Raw genomic sequence first — 16,904 nt, forward strand, 5'->3', positions numbered from 1 at the left:
TTTACACTGCATAATCTTTAGTTGAATTAAGAAAAATTTAATATAACAGCAACAAAAAATCGGGATGGGCAGTTAATAAATTTTCAAAACAAATTACTAAACTTTTCCTGGAAAGGCATTCACGCTCGACCAAGCTTGAATCCTCATCTTCACTTTTTTTTGCTTAATTCGCTTATGATGGTTGTGATGGCTATGACGATAATTTTAATGGTTTTATGGATTTTCCCATTAGCCTAGTGTGAAAAACTTGCTGAGCGTGAAAGGTTTTCTGGTCAATCTAATTATATAAAATAACAGAATAGAAATTGAGGATGCAAACAAAAAGACAGCCATTTATAGCACACCCGTCAGTGTCGTACTCATCCTTAAAAATTACCAAACTTACAAAAAATTACAAAATTAAACTTAAAAAATTCGAATAAACTGAAGTTTCAAACTTGCAACGACCCGATTTTTCAACATATTACTCTTGTCACTACATTTAATCATTTACTACAGGTAAGACACTGCGTCAGAGCCATACTCATTCTTAAACCACTTCAACCCCGATCTTGAATTTGTAAGGACCTTATTTGTTAGCATACAAGTATTGACAAACATTTACAACAACCAATACATGGACAGACAACACATGAATTGACAGGCAAAACATGGTAAGTGTTTGAAATTTGTTAACAACAATGCGTTAAGAACTGAAACTCTTAAGTCTTAAATTGAAACACATTAAGCTGAACCAAAATTTCAGTTTTGCTGACACTTTATTTTACTAAAGAATTGCGGTCAATGGAGCAAAGATATCGATGTTATGTTTAGACCTGACATGACCCAACCGACAAATACAATCGAATATTCGTTTTTTTTTTATTTATGTTTATTCTGGTCAACTGTGGACACTTAAACTCTTATTGAAGAACAAAAATTTACCTAGTATTTTCTTGGTCATAAGAGCTAATAAACTGCATAGTATGGAAGCAGTCTTTTAAATCAGCCTAAAAACTGGTTTTTGACTTTTACCTAATAAGTTTGAAATAGTCAGATACAACCTTTAGACCTTTTAAAATTTGACGTATGAATACCTTATAATTAGTAAGCAATTAGTTTACTTACAGCTTCCAGTTAAGGAGGATCTCTTAAGCGGAGTGACACTTGACCGACGGCGAAGGGCATCACTTCTTTCAGCCCGGACCATGGCATCATAAGCATTGCCAGCTTCCATTAGTTTGTCCACTAGAGGTCCACTGTCGCGATGCTCTTTAATGATTGGCTAAAAAAGAAACTTTTTTCAGTTTTAATAAATGAGGGAAAGAAGAAGTCTAGGTTTAATGGTCGATCGTTTTTATGAAATAAATAAATAATAAACAACAATTAATTTATACAATTTGGAGTTATTTTAATGATAAAGGCCCCCTATATATATATATATATATATATATATATATATATATATATATATATATATATATATATATATATATATATATATATATATATATATATATATATATATATATATATATATATATATATATATATATATATATATATATATATATATATATATATATATATATATAGTACTGGCACTCGGCACGTGGCAGGTTTCTGTATATGGATTATCAATGTCGCTTGTTTTCTAATCGAAGATAGTTTGCTGTCTTTTCATATTAAAGTCTTTTCAAAAATATTTGATTATTAAAGCAAGCCCGATTTCTAACAACGTTATTAACTAAGCTTCATACTTTATTATTATTATTTAAGAATTAACGACGCTTCTTGACTACTATGGTCCCTGCGTCGGCCCTGCAGTGCGTTCCTGCAGCGTGATTCGATCTCTGGGTCCCGTATTACCAAGCTAAGGTCAAATCCACTGCGCCACCACAGGACACTGGACTTTCATACTTTTGGTTTTCTTTTTTGAGGTTTTTGAATTGTTGTTATCCCTTGTTAAAATATATCCAATTATTTTTGCAATTACCAGCAGCCGGGCCCCAGCACTTGGCCCGCGGCAGGCTTCTATAAATAGATTCTCAATGTCGCTTGTCTTCTAACCGCAGACAATTTGCAGTCTTTTAATACAGATTCTTTTCAAATATATTTGATTATTAAAGCAAATCCGATTTCTAACAACAATGTCTACTAAGCTTGGAAATTTTGGTTTTCATTTTTAATGTTTTTGAATTGTTGAAATCCCTTGTTAAAATATATACAAAGTTATCTCTTTTCATACTATTTCTTTTCAAAGAAGAGTATAATATAGATTCTCATTGTCGCTTGCCTTCTAACCGCAGACAATTTGTTGTCTTTTAGAAGATATTTGATTATTAAAGCAGGTCCAATTTCTAACAATGATTTCTACTAAGATAAAAACTTTTGGTTTTCTTTTTTAAGGTTTTAGAATTGTTGTAAACCATCGTTAAAATATCGAATCGTCATTTGTAACAATTGCAAATTTTCGTTTTTTGGGCCTTCCTACTGGCATTATATAACTGGATGCGTTCAAACCTGTAACCTTAACCACGTGGCAAGCCGGTTTTATCTATTAAAAAACAAAATAATTTTAAAACTCTTTTGGTACCACGTGTTTTTTGCTTATTTTTTGACATTTTTTTTTCTTAATTTGGTCCGTGTTACTACCGAAAACTACCTGACTACGTACGGGAGTAAATCATTTAACAGCCAGCTCTCATTTAAATCTCATGTTCGTTTGCTAGCTGTTGATTGCTGATCAGTGACCACTGAGTCAAAAATTACAAGAATTTCAAAACTAGTTAGCAGGTGGATGGAGAAAAAAAGCCTTAAAAAACGACTTTTAAGTTCCTTAAGGTAAGCCTTTTAAGTTCCGGCGTTTGTTAATACGTAATGTTATATTTTACACGGAGGATATGTTACTATGACTCTTGCCGTGTCGATTGATGGCCAAATCGTTTATTTTGAGAGCCAAATCGATATAATGTCGTTTGATAGCCGAATCACACACAGTTTTGTGTCCAAGATTCTGAATATTTTGGGTATTTACGAAATCCGTACAAATAACGGCTATGTAATAATCTAAAGCATTATACTCCCCCTTTAAACAATTTATTTTCTGAACTCCCCCCCTCTGGGACTGGTTTTAGATCTATTCATACCTGAAAACCACGATTTCCTAATAATTCTCTTTTATATTGTTTTTTTCCGTTTTTTGAAAACTTTTAAGTTTTAGGTAAAAAAAACATTTTATTAGTTTTTTCATGTTATATATTAAAAATGAAAAATCTAAATCTATTAGATATATTTTGTATCGCTTTTCAACCGTAAAAATTCAAACTTTAACAATGTATATATATATATATATATATATATATATATATATATATATATATATATATATATATATATATATATATATATATATATTACCTTGCGATGGCGTAGTGGACAAAGCTGCACCTTCTGAGCAAAGGTTGTCAGGTTCAATCCTTCGTGTCGCAAGGAAGGACGAAATTAAACCAATTAGATAATTTTTTGGTATAATGTATGTATGTACATATTTTTTCTATAAAAAGGTTCAATATTTTTTTTTAGAAAAATTGGTTTCCTGGGATATTTTGGCCTAAAAAAAGCGATCTAGATAGGTCAAAAGTTCGAGAAAATTCGTTAAGAGCCTTTATTTTAGAAAAAAAAAAAACATTATGTGAGTGACGTCATTTTTATATACATCAGTATTGCAATGACGTTGTCACACCTGTCGCACTGATTTAGAAAAATTGAAGATTTCCATGTATGGAGGAAGTTTATTATTAAATTGCTTGAAGAGCAAATAACTGGTAATTGCAAAAATATTTGCATATATTTTGACAAGGGATTAAAACAATTCAAAAACCATAAACAAGAAAACAAAAAGTTTGAAGCTTAGTAGAAATCGTTGTTAGAAATCAGACCTGCGGTAATAATCAAATATCTTTGAATAGGCTCGGTATTAAAAGATATTAAATTGCGTGAAAAGCAAAAAACTGCTAATTGGCAAAATATTTGTATATGTTTTAACAAGGGATTACAACAATTGGATAACCTTAAAAAAGTTTGAAGATTTGTAGAAGTCGTTGTTAGAAAAATATCATTACCGAATTTATTTTCTTATAAGTATAAGCAATGTCTTTTGAAGACATTAAATTTTTTTTTTTTTTAATTTCAATTCAGAACCGCCAAAGTTATTACGTAAACTGCAAAGATATTTACGGCGCCTTAGCAATACTTTGAATGTTTCAATTCAACCAAGAAAAAGGCCTAAAATTTTAAAATTATTTTGTTTTTTTATGGCACTTGGTATCTACCAAGTGAGATATAGCGATCTCAAAATTCTGTCGGTTTGTCTGTCATGGTTTTGCTACTTTAGGCACTTCCAGGTAAGATAGGACGATGAAATTTGTCAGGCGTATCAGGAACCAGACCAGGTTAAATTAGAAATTGTCGTTTCCCCGATTCGACCATCTGGGAGAGGAGTGGGGGGACGGTTAAATTGGAAAAATTGGAAAAAATGAGGTATTTTTAACTTACGAACGGGTGATCGGATCTTAATGAAATGTGATGTTTGGAAGGATACCGTGTCTCAGAGCTCTTATTCTAAGTCCCAACCGGATCCGGTAACATTGCGGGGAGTTGGGGGGAGGGGGAACCTAAAATCTTGGAAAACGTTTAGAGTGGAGGGATAAAACTTGGTGGGAAAAATAATCACAAGTCCTAGATACGTGATTGACATAACCGGAACGGATCCGATCTCTATGGGGGAGTTGGGGGGGGGGGGGGGTTAATTCTAAAAAATTAGAAAAATGAGGTATTTTTAACTTACGAAGGAGCGATCGGATCTTAATGAAATTTAATATTTGGAACGATATCGTGTCTCAGAGCTCTTATTTTAAATTCCTACCGGATCCAGTGTCATTGGGAGGGGGACCGGAAATCGTGGAAAACGCTTAAAGCGGAGAGATCAGGATGAAACTTGGTGGGACGAATAAGCACAAGTCTAAGATATGTGATAGAAATAACCAGACTGGATCCGCTCTCTTTTGTGGAGTTGGGGGGGGGGGGTAATTTGGAAAAATTAGAAAAATCGAGGTATTTTAACTTAAGAACGGGTGACCGGGTCTTAATGAAATTCGATATTTAGAAGGAACTTATATCTCAGAGCTCTTATTTCAAATCCCGACCATATCTGTTGACAATGGAGGGAGTTGGAGGGGGAAACTGGAAATCTCGGAAAAAGCTTATAAATTTCGTAGATACGTAATTGACGTAACCGGACTGGATCCGCTCTCTTTGGGGGAGTTAGGGGGTAGGTTTCAGTGCTTTGGCGAGTTTGGTGCTTTGGCGAGTTTGGTGCTTCTGGTCGTGCTAGGACGATGAAAATTGATAGGCGTGTCAGGGAGCTGCACAAATTGACTTGATAAAGTCGTTTTCCCCGATTCGACCGTCTGAGGGATTGAAGTGAGAGGAAAAATTAGAAAAATTGAGGTATTTTTAACTTACGAGTGGGTGATCGGATCTTAATGAATTTTGATATTTAGAAGGAGCTCGTGACTCAGAGCTCTTATTTTAAATCCCGACCGGCACTAAGCTTCTGATTTTCCTTTTAAAGCAATCTATTGATTCTTAGAATTTTGCCAGAGCTCATACCATATGAGCTCTTGGCTCTTCCGACCTCGTCAAAAGTGCCATATGAGCTCTTAGCTCTTGTGAATAGATAAAATCGACTAGCTACGTGATTAAACTTACAGGTTTGAACGTAACCAGTTATATAATGCCAGTAGGAAGGCCCAAAAAACGAAAATTTGCAATTGTTACAAATGACGATTGGATATTTAACGATTGTTTTATAACAATTCAAAAACCGTAAAAGATTAATTCCTTACCTCCTTACGACACGTGAGACTATATATATATATATATATATATATATATATATATATATATATATATATATATATATATATATATATATATATATATACCTAGTGTAGATGTTTTTTGAATGTATAATTTTCTGTTTAATGTTTAAATTTTTTAAGTTGTTTAGGTCAATGTTTAAGTTTAAGACTGTTGGTGCTTAAGTTTTTATGAACGAAAAGCGTTGCTAAATTTAACTAATTAATTAACTTAATGGCTAATTAATTGAATTCATTAAATGACTAATTAATTAATTAATAACTAATTCAACTTAAGCGTTGCTAAGTTTTGCTCACAAATTTTCACAACTCAACATAGCAATACTAACAAAAATACGATACGGCCATAAAAGCTTCATAATATTAAAGCAATCATAAGAACTTTCTTTTGAAAAACGTGATTTAATGCATAGATCTAAAATGATGATTCCAGTGCATAAAAAATTGATTTTGATTTCTTTGGTACATAAAACAAGCTTTGGATATTCTGGGTTTTGCTGCGCCGTTAGCGGCGCTAATCCGTTTAGTTCTTGTTTGAAGCGCAACTTCGAAGTGCAAAATATTCACTTCTTTTTAATCTCATGTTTTCTTAGTGTAAACAACAAATCTCTTGAAACCTGTAAAGCACTCACTCGAGTGGTATGATAATAACACTTAAAAAAGGAACAAAACAGTGGACTTGATCAAAATGACTGAAAAAACCAAAACAATCTTACAATCGACGTCAGAGTTTAGACAACTAATTAGCAAAGTACTAATTAACAAAGTACAACTAATTAGCAAAATACCTTGATCTCCTCTATCTGTTTACGCACGGTATCTGCATCGAGGGCAACAGGTCCCAGCTTCTCAACCTTTGTTTCAATGATGGTAAGCCACTCACAGACTTGTGTTTTCAAACGCTCATAGGCTAAAAGCTGCTCTGAGCGAGCCTTACCATCTCTCTTATTCTCATCAATGAGGTCAGTCAAATCCTTCCATTGGGCGTCAATGGTCTGTGAAAATAGACTTTCCGTCAAATATCAGATACAGTTATGCAATATAGTTCATCAAAAAGATAGATAAATAAATACAAATTTATGTAATAAATACAAATTGTATTTCAATAAACATAATAAATAATAAATAAACATAAATAAATACAAATACAAATTTATGCGAAAATCAGCAGCAGATAGCTTGCTTAAAACGACAATCCTTACTTACTATGTCCCGTCTAATTCAAAATTACTAGATTAATAGCTCTATTTTATTTAGATTTAATTACTATTTCATAATTATGGTATTTTATTTCGAATAATAACAAAATAATACTTACTGTTATGCAATATTCGTCACCAAGAAAGAAAATGATTGTAAATTCTAAAAACGGCAGCATATAGCTTAATTAAAACAACAATCCTTAATTAACAGCCCATATCTATTTAGAGGGTACTAGAATAATAGCTTTATTTTATATAAATGTAATGGCTATTTTATAATGACTTTAACTTAATTATATTCAGAATACATTAATAATAAAATATCACATACTGCTATGCAATATTGGTCACGAAAAAAAGAAAAAGAGTCTTACGTGTTAAAATCAGAAGCATACATTTTACTTGAAATGAAAAGCCTTACTTATTTACTAATTCGCATCAATTTCAAAACTGCTAGAAAAAGGATTTTATTATGATACATACAATAATTCGAATACCATGTTGAATCACATAAACTGCCCCGATAAGCTAATTTAGAATTTTCAAATACTAGTTTTATTTACCTATTAAAAAAAGTATTTGTATATTTTGATACGTTTCATATAATTTTATGTCAAGTCTATGTAAACTTGACAGAGGCTCTAACTCAAATCATACTTACACACAAAGGAGAGAAGGTGGAACGGACTTAACTTATTCGAAGCGCCCCCCCCCCCTCCTTGAAAATGAAAAATATTTACAAAGAAACACAGTTTTTCCCCCAAAATAATCTTGAAATGATCTCTCTTTTTTTTTACATATTCTTTTTTACGCCACTCACAACTAGATGTAAATTTTTTGCAAATTTTCATTTTTTTTTTGCGACAAAGGAAAGCAAATATTGGCATTTCTATGAATACCAACAACAAAAGTTCCTTCTGAGAGGCTATGTTCCAAAGCAGATCGAAGAAATAGATTATATATATATATATATATATATATATATATATATATATATATATGCAAAAAACGAAAAAAAAAATGGTATTCTACTATATCTGACAGGAAATCTTTCTTTTCTGCATTATACTTAAACTTTCTAGCTGTTTTAAAAACAAATCTAGCAATAAAGGTCTCAAGTGGATCATACATCGTATAATCTACTACTACTACTACTAACAGCTTATTGCAGCACCACGTCTCCTGAGCTCAACACAGCTACACAAGCTCTTGGTCCAACCCATCCATTCAAAGCTTCCATATTTATGTCCTCCCAAGAAGTTTCCTTCTTACCGCCTGCCTTACCACCTCATTCGGGAACGACTTGCCTTTTGTTTGGAACGAATGCGGGAATAAGGTCGATTGACTAGTTCTGATTTCTAAGACACCAAAAAAACCACCAAAAAAAACGGAGAAAATGGGTTTAGAGCGGCAGTACATTCCAGGTGGACACCCATGGTGCAGTTACATTAACGACTCTCTTAAAAATTCCTTTCCTTACCTTTAATTTGTCTTTAATTGGTTGTGTATCCGTAACATCTTTTTTCGCCACTAAAGTTTTACCAGCTTTTAAAAGTTCATCTACTTCTTCTTGTTTTTCATCTCTTTCCTGGGACATTTCATTGACCTTGGTTGCAAGCACTTCAGGGTCACTGCTCGATTCCACAGTTTCTATTATCTGCAAGATATAAATTGATAATCATAAAATTAATAAAAGACAGAAAGCAAATCGAATAAGTTCTTATGACAATGTTATACGTGTGTGACTTATACGTGAGATTATACTCCAATGATCTAATTTTTTTCTCTTTTTTCTTCACCAGATTTTTTTTTATTATTTTTTTTTACGACGATAATTAAGAAGATAATATCTTCCAAGACACGATTTTTTTTTACGAAATTAATCTGGTCAAGGCTAGCTTTAGCTCAATTGGTTAAAAATGTTTTAGCTCTCTATGGAATCCGTATATATATATATATATATATATATATATATATATATATATATATATATATATATATATATATATAGTTAACAAAGCTTTTTCTGATTAAAGTAAAGAGCCAAACCAAAACTTAAAACAAATAGAAATTCGTTCTAGAACAATTCGCGAAAAAATTACTACTAAGACTGGGTAATTGTAAGATTTTCGTGATTTATCTGTTCATATTTATACTTTTCCTTCCTAGTGTTTTGGTGAATCCATAAATTAACGAAACAAATCAAGCAAAACAAAGAACAACAACTTATCTCTCTATGTAATCCATTAGTTTATTTTTTAAATGTAAATAACCGAATTAAAAGATATAAGCGAAACAAAAAAACCTTTTTGTGATTAAAATAAAAAGAAGCGAAAAATATATAGAAGAAAATAGCCTTCGAACAATTCACAAAAAAATGAATTAACACCGGGAGCGAAAAATATATAGAAGAAAATAGCTTTCGAACAATACACAAAAAATGAATTAACACCGGGACTGGATTTCTAAATTCGAGACTTTCGTTCAACTGTTCATATTTGCATAATCTTTAATTACTGTTTTGACGTAAATAACTTCGAAGACCACACTGCCTTTCCATGACGAAAATATAACACTTCAAAATAGGGATGAAATCTCTTAATCAACAGTGAAACAAATATATAATTTTAACTGAACATTTCGGGCACATATACAGTGTCCATCACCAGCAGTAAAACTGCTGATGACTGCTTTTGAGTTTTACTGCTGATGATGGCCACTGTATATGTGCCCCAAATATTCAGTTAAAATTTTATATTTGTTTCACTGTTGATTAAAAGGTTTCACCCTATTTTGAACAGTCTTTTTTTTTACTGTTTTGACGAACCAACAATTAACGCAACGAAACGAACCAAACAAAAAAACAACGGTAATTTATCTGTTTATATAATACATTAGTTTATTTTTACACCTCAAACAAAATTAAAAATGTTATCAAAATTAAAAAAAAAGCCTTTTTGTGATTAAGTTTTGTTTTCACTTTCGAAAAATTCGCAAAAAATAAATTAACACCGGCACTGTATTTCTAAATTCGAGACCTTCGTGATTTAACTCTTCATATTTGTATAATCTTTTATTACTGTTTTCTAAAAGGAACTTTTTTTCAATTGTACAGTGTACTTATAAAACAGGTGAAATATAAGCAGAAGATATGTAAGATAAAGCAGATTTGTGCAATAATAAAGCAAATAAAAGGGCTATGGTTGCTACAAATGTTCAAAGTGACTCTTAATTGCTCATTTAAAAAAAAAAAAAAAAAAAAAAAAAAAAAAAAAAAAAAAAAAAAAAAAAAAAAAAAAATCTATTGTAGAAGTGTTCACAGATCCTTGTACTAGTTGCCAGAATTGCTTTTATTCCTTTGTTACAAGATTTTCCAATTCAATGTCACTGAAGATAGTATAACTCTTACACAGGATGAAGACGTTTTGAATCTGTAATCTTCCAATTTGGACGAGAGCCATACATTCTGTACTTGCAATTTATAAATTTCTGATGATCATATTTTTTTGCATTGACCTTATTCTAGTCCAAAACCATCAGGGTTGTAATTACTAAAGTATTTTGTTAGCATATGTTACCTCTGCAAAAGGACTTACCTTTGCATACCACTCCTCATATTTGGTTTGAGCCTTTACATAAATTTCAAGGGAAACCGAAACCTCTTCCAAGAACACCAACCTCTTCCCTGCTTTATCTTGAAGCTTCTCAAATCTTGAATTTAGTTTTATTTTATTTTGTTAGCATATGTTACCTCTGCAAAGGGACTTACCTTTGCATACCACTCCTCATATTTGGTTTGAGCCTTTACATAAATTTCAAGGGAAACCGAAACCTCTTCCAAGAACACCAACCTCTTCCCTGCTTTATCTTGAAGCTTCTCAAATCTTGAATTTAGTTTTATTTTATTTTGTTAGCATATGTTACCTCTGCAAAGGGACTTACCTTTGCATACCACTCCTCATATTTGGTTTGAGCCTTTACATAAATTTCAAGGGAAACCGAAACCTCTTCCAAGAACACCGACCTCTTCCCTGCTTTATCTTGAAGCTTCTCAAATCTTGAATTTAGCTCTTTCATTCGTGTATCAATTTTTCTGGCTATTCGGGCGTTTTCTGGATTTGAGATAAGTTCAGAGGCTGAACTGTTCACGCTTTCAAAAGAAGGTAGGCGAGAGGATATGTCAGCTGATAGGAGACGTTGTTCTCGAAGCTGTTCAGATAGTCTTTCTGAGCTTAAACTGGCTGGTTTAGTTAGATTCCTAAAATAGAGACAAAATATGTCATTAAAGGAATCTTTTCAGTTGAGTCAAAGGATTGCTACCGTCTTATTTAGGTTGCAGCGCTTTATTAGCTTGCTTATTAGGCTGCAGCGCTTTATTGCCTTTCATTGATAGTTTATCGATTGATAGTGATCATGGATAGTTGCTTTAAGTTTTGTTGCTTTAAGTTGCAAGGATTGCTACCGTCTTATTTAGGTTGCAGCGCTTTATTGCCTTTCATTGATAGTTGCTTTAAGTTTTGTTGCTTTAAGTTGCAAGGATTGCTACCGTCTTATTTAGGTTGCAGCGCTTTATTGCCTTTCATTGATAGTTGCTTTAAGTTTTGTTGCTTTAAGTTGCAAGGATTACTACCGTCTTATTTAAGTTGCAGCGCTTTATTGCCTTTCATTGATAGCTGCTTTAAGTTTTGTTGCTTTAAGTTGCAAGGATTGCTAGTGTCTTATTTAGGTTGCAGCGCTTTATTGCCTTTCATTGATAGTTGCTTTAAGTTTTGTTGCTTTAAGTTGCAAGGATTGCTACCGTCTTATTTAGGTTGCAGCGCTTTATTGCATTTCATTGATAGTTGCTTTAAGTTTTGTTGCTTTAAGTTGCAAGGATTACTACCGTCTTATTTAGGTTGCAGCGCTTTATTGCCTTTCATTGATAGTTGCTTTAAGTTTTGTTAGTTTAGTTTGAAAGCCGAGTTTATTTTAGTTTGTAAATACATCAGTTCAGCTCGGTTCTATTTCTTTGTCACATGCAAGGAATTCAGAAAAACATAAACTTTGGACATCATCTTTTTTTTAAGAACAAATTGACCCTCAAAATGAAAACCAGCACAACTGCACCTCAGCACACTATCATGATGTGCTACTAGAGGAGCGAACAAAAAAAAGGTTAAAAACGGTTCAGCAGTTTTTTTTTGAATTTTTTTCAACAAAGATCAACTATTGCTCACACATTGGGTGAAGCGGACGAGACTACGCAAAGGGTGAAATACCACCACCCAAACTAAAAGCTAGATACTCTTAAAATCTCTATGGAAGATAAATACTTTAAAATAATCTCCTGTTCCTCCCTAACAGTTGAACTGCATTTTTACATATATCTTCTGGTTTTGACAGTTTATGATTTAAAAATCAGATTATGAAGTACATCATCACTCATATGTGTAGGTAGGTAATCTATCTATATATCTTCTATATATATAAAAATAAGTTGTCTGTGGATCTGTGGATCGTGGATCAGGTGACGTCACCTGAAAAAACTGGATCAGGTGACGTCAAAACTGAAAAAACTAAAAAAAGGCAAAAACTACAAAAAAAACTAAAAACTAATAAAAAAAATAAAAAAGCTAAAAAACTAAAAAAACTAAAAAAAGGCAAAAACTACAAAAAAAAACTAAAAACTAACAAAAAAGCTAAAAAACTAAAAAAACTAAAAAAGGCAAAAACTACAAAAAAAAAACTAAAAACTAATAAAAAAAATAAAAAAGCTAAAAAACTAAAAAAACTAAAAAAACTAAAAAAAGGTAAAAAACTAAAAAAACTAAAAACTAAAAAAAACTAAAAAAAAGGAAAAAACTGAAAAATAAGCTAAAATAAAGGTAAAAACCAATAAAAACTAAAAAAAAAAACTGAAAAACTAAAAAAAGGCAAAAACTACAAAAAAAAACTAAAAACTAATAAAAAAAGTAAAAAAGCTAAAAAACTAAAAAAAAAAATAAAAAAAGGAAAAAACTGAAAAATAAGCTAAAATAAAGGTAAAAACCAATAAAAAACTAAAAAAAACTAAAAAAGGTAAAAACTAAAAGAACTAAAAAAGAAAAAAATAAATGACGACACTCAAAGAGAAAGCGACCAGGACAAAAGGAATGTTCGATTAGCAATCAACAAAGCACCAGGACACAGGGAGTATAAATGACGACCAGGACATAAGTAAAAAAAAAACTAACAAAACTAAAAAGAAGGCAAAAACTACAAAAAAAATAAAAAGAAAAAAAACTAAAAACTAATAAAAAAACTAAAAAATCTAAAAATCTAAATAAACTAAAAAAGAAAAAAAAAGGAAAAAAATAAAGGAGAAAAACAAAACTAAAAAACGAATGTATATACAGACCGGGACACCGTGATACAAATGACGACCGGGACACAGGGAATATAAATGACGACCAGGACACAGGGACACAACTACAACGGGGACACCGGGGGAAACAGGGGGATATAAATGACGACCGGGACAAAAAAACTAAAAAGAAAAAAAAACTAAAAACTAATAAAAAAACTAAAAAATCTAAAAATCTAAATAAACTAAAAAAGAAAAAAAAAGGAAAAAAATAAAGGAGAAAAACAAAACTAAAAAACGAATGTATATACAGACCGGGACACCGGGATACAAATGACGACCGGGACACAGGGAATATAAATGACGACCGGGACACAGGGACACAACTACAACGGGGACACCGGGGGAAACAGGGGGATATAAATGACGACCGGGACACCGGGACAGGGAATGGTCGATTAGCAATCACCCTCAACAATGCTCAAGGGCAATCATTAGAATCATGAGGTATAGATCTGAATACAGATTGTTTTCCCATGGACCATTATATGTTGCATGTTCAAGAGTCGGTAAACCTGACAATCTATTTATATGCAAAGACAATGGGACAGCAAAGAATGTTGTATATTCGCAAGTTTTACGTGGTTAAAACCATATATATATATATATATATATATATATATATATATATATATATATATATATATATATATATATATATATATATATATATATATATATATATATATATATATAGAGATATATATATATATATATATATATATATATATATATATATATATCTCTATATTCACAGGTGGGACATAGGGACACAACTACAATGGCGCGTAACGACTTACGCGCGCGGGGGGCCTTGTGGGGGGCGCGAAGCGCCCCCACCAACTAGGTGTTGGGGTGGCGCGAAGCGCCACCCTAACAGCTAGTATATATATATATATATATATATATATATAGAAATAAGTTGTTTGTCTGTGTGTCTGTCTACTGACGTCATGTTTGTGTGTCGTCTGACGTCATGTTTGTCGACTGACGTCATTATGAGGATATATATATATATATATATATATATATATATATATATATATATATATATATATATATATATATATATATATATATCTATATTCACAGGTGGGACATAGGGACACAACTACAATGGCGCGTAACTATTATGGCGCGTAACGACTTACGCGCGCGGGGGGCCTTGTGGGGGGCGCGAAGCGCCCCCACCAACTAGGTGTTGGGGTGGCGCGAAGCGCCACCCCAACAGCTAGTATGTATATATATATATATAGAAATAAGTTGTTTGTCTGTGTGTCTGTCTACTGACGTCATGTTTGTGTGTCGTCTGACGTCATGTTTGTCGACTGACGTCATTATGAGGATTGGGCATTATTTCGTCATGAAGTTGTTTGTCGACTGACGTCATGTTTGTCGACTGACGAAATTACAGATCGGGACAACGGGACACAAATGAAGACCGGGACATCGGGACACAGGGGATATAAATGACGACCGGGACACTCAAAGAGAAATTAAAGACTTGGACACCGGGGCACAAATAACGACCGGGACAAAGGGAATATAAATAACAACCGGGACACAGGGACACATCATTAGAATAATGAGGTATAGATCTGAATACGGATTGCTTTTCCCATGGACAATTATATGTTGCATGTTCAAGGGTCGGTAAACCTGACAATCTATTTATATGCACAGACAATGGGACAGCGAAGAATGTCGTATATTCGCAAGTTTTACGTAATTAAAAACATATAAATATCTATCTATATTCACAGGGACACAATTACAATGGCGCGTAACTAATATGGCGCGTAACAACTTAAGCGCGCGGGGGGCTTGGGGGGGGGGTTTGCGTCAAGCGCCCCCACCAACTAGGTGTTGGGGTGGCACGAAGCGCCACCCCAACAGCTAGTACTGAATAAATGCAGCATGTCAACAAGTATTGTTATACGTGATTGAGACTCACCCCTTATTGATGCAAGGGCTTCTCCTGTTGGCGATTAAAAAGTTCAAAGACTATTTTAAATCATGGGATAATAAAAAATTCACAGTAATAAGACAAAGACAGGAATAAGGAGAAAGAAAAAGAGTTGAGAGAGAGAGAGAGAGAGAGAGAGAGAGAGAGAGAGAGAGAGAGAGAGGAGAGAGAGAGAGAGAGAGAGAGAGAGAGAGAGAGAGAGAGGGGAGAGAGGGGGGGAGTCAGAGAGAGAAGGGGAGAGTTAGAGAGGAGGGAGGGAGTCAGAGAGAGAGAGAAAGGGGGGGGGGAAGGTTCAGAGAAAAAAGGGAGAGTCAGAGAGAGAGAAAGAGAGAATTTTTTAAGAAAGACACATATAATGGAAAAATTAGCATAGAACACATTAAGAAAAGCTAGAAGTGATGAAATGAATTACAGAAAAACTTAAAGGGATATTTTTTTCACAAATACTAAAATAAGTTGTAAAAAAAGAGGAACAATGATAAAAACTCGGAAGAGAGCAAAAAAGATTTGACTAGACAAGAGAACTTCATGATGAAGAAGAACCGACAAAAAAAAGGAAGATCAGTATAGTAACCTACTTCATTTGGTTTTCAGCGTTGGTTAGCCATCCAGCCAACGTGTCCAAGGCTTCTTGAACCCCTTGAGATTGAACAAGAGCTGTTTCAAGCATCTTGCATTTCTCTTGTAGTCCGCCGGCCAATTTCATATATTTACTTTCAAGGTCACGAGGAGCACTTTCTAGGGAATTTCGCTCGTTCTCAGTAACGTCACCCTCAACGATATCAAGCAGATTTGATGTTGCCTATGATAATAAATAAATAAATAATAAATAATAATAAATATTAATAATAATAAATAAATATGATAATAAATATGATATGATAAATAATATGATAAATAAATGATATGATAGATAAATGATAAATAAATAAATGATAAATAAATGATAAATGATATGATAAATAAATAAAATGATATGATAAATAAAATATGATAAATATGATAAATAAATATGATAATAATAAATAAATATGATAATAAATCAATGAAATTATTTACACTAGCATAGTTGTGGTTAGGGGGTTTACGCATAAAGGAAAAGAATAAATCAAATCAGTAAATCGTTAAATTGGTGAAATAAAGCACTTTCAAATTGCTTTTATATTTAAATTTAGTATCTGCCTTTTTTTCTAGACGTTGACATACAGCCTCCAAAAAATCAAAACACTTTATCTATGAACCTTAGAAAATCGTATCAACTACATTGTTACTGCAATTAATTTTTATGAAGACAGAATATACTAGAAGAAAAAATAAGTATTCTAACTTATTTTTTTAGAATTAGAAAACACTATCTAAACATGCATGTGGTTAAAAGAGCCTAGTTTTGATTCAAAGAATAAAGGACAATGGAAATGAAGTCTGTATGAATG

The 16,904-nt window shown here is 32.5% G+C and overlaps 1 protein-coding gene across 1 annotated transcript in view; it reads right to left on the bottom strand.

Moving 5' to 3' along the window:
- LOC136028353 (microtubule-actin cross-linking factor 1-like) overlaps positions 1-16,904 on the bottom strand; it is a gene marked incomplete in the record, with an annotated part of 451,602 nt that overhangs the window by 130,257 nt on the left and 304,441 nt on the right. Inside the window, 5 exon segments of the mRNA XM_065706142.1 lie at positions 1,108-1,264; positions 6,710-6,916; positions 8,604-8,780; positions 11,066-11,381; positions 16,050-16,273. Coding sequence (XP_065562214.1) covers positions 1,108-1,264; positions 6,710-6,916; positions 8,604-8,780; positions 11,066-11,381; positions 16,050-16,273 — 1,081 coding nt within the window.

Source organism: Artemia franciscana, chromosome 6 (genome assembly GCF_032884065.1).
Source record: "Artemia franciscana chromosome 6, ASM3288406v1, whole genome shotgun sequence".
NCBI lineage: Eukaryota > Metazoa > Arthropoda > Branchiopoda > Anostraca > Artemiidae > Artemia > Artemia franciscana.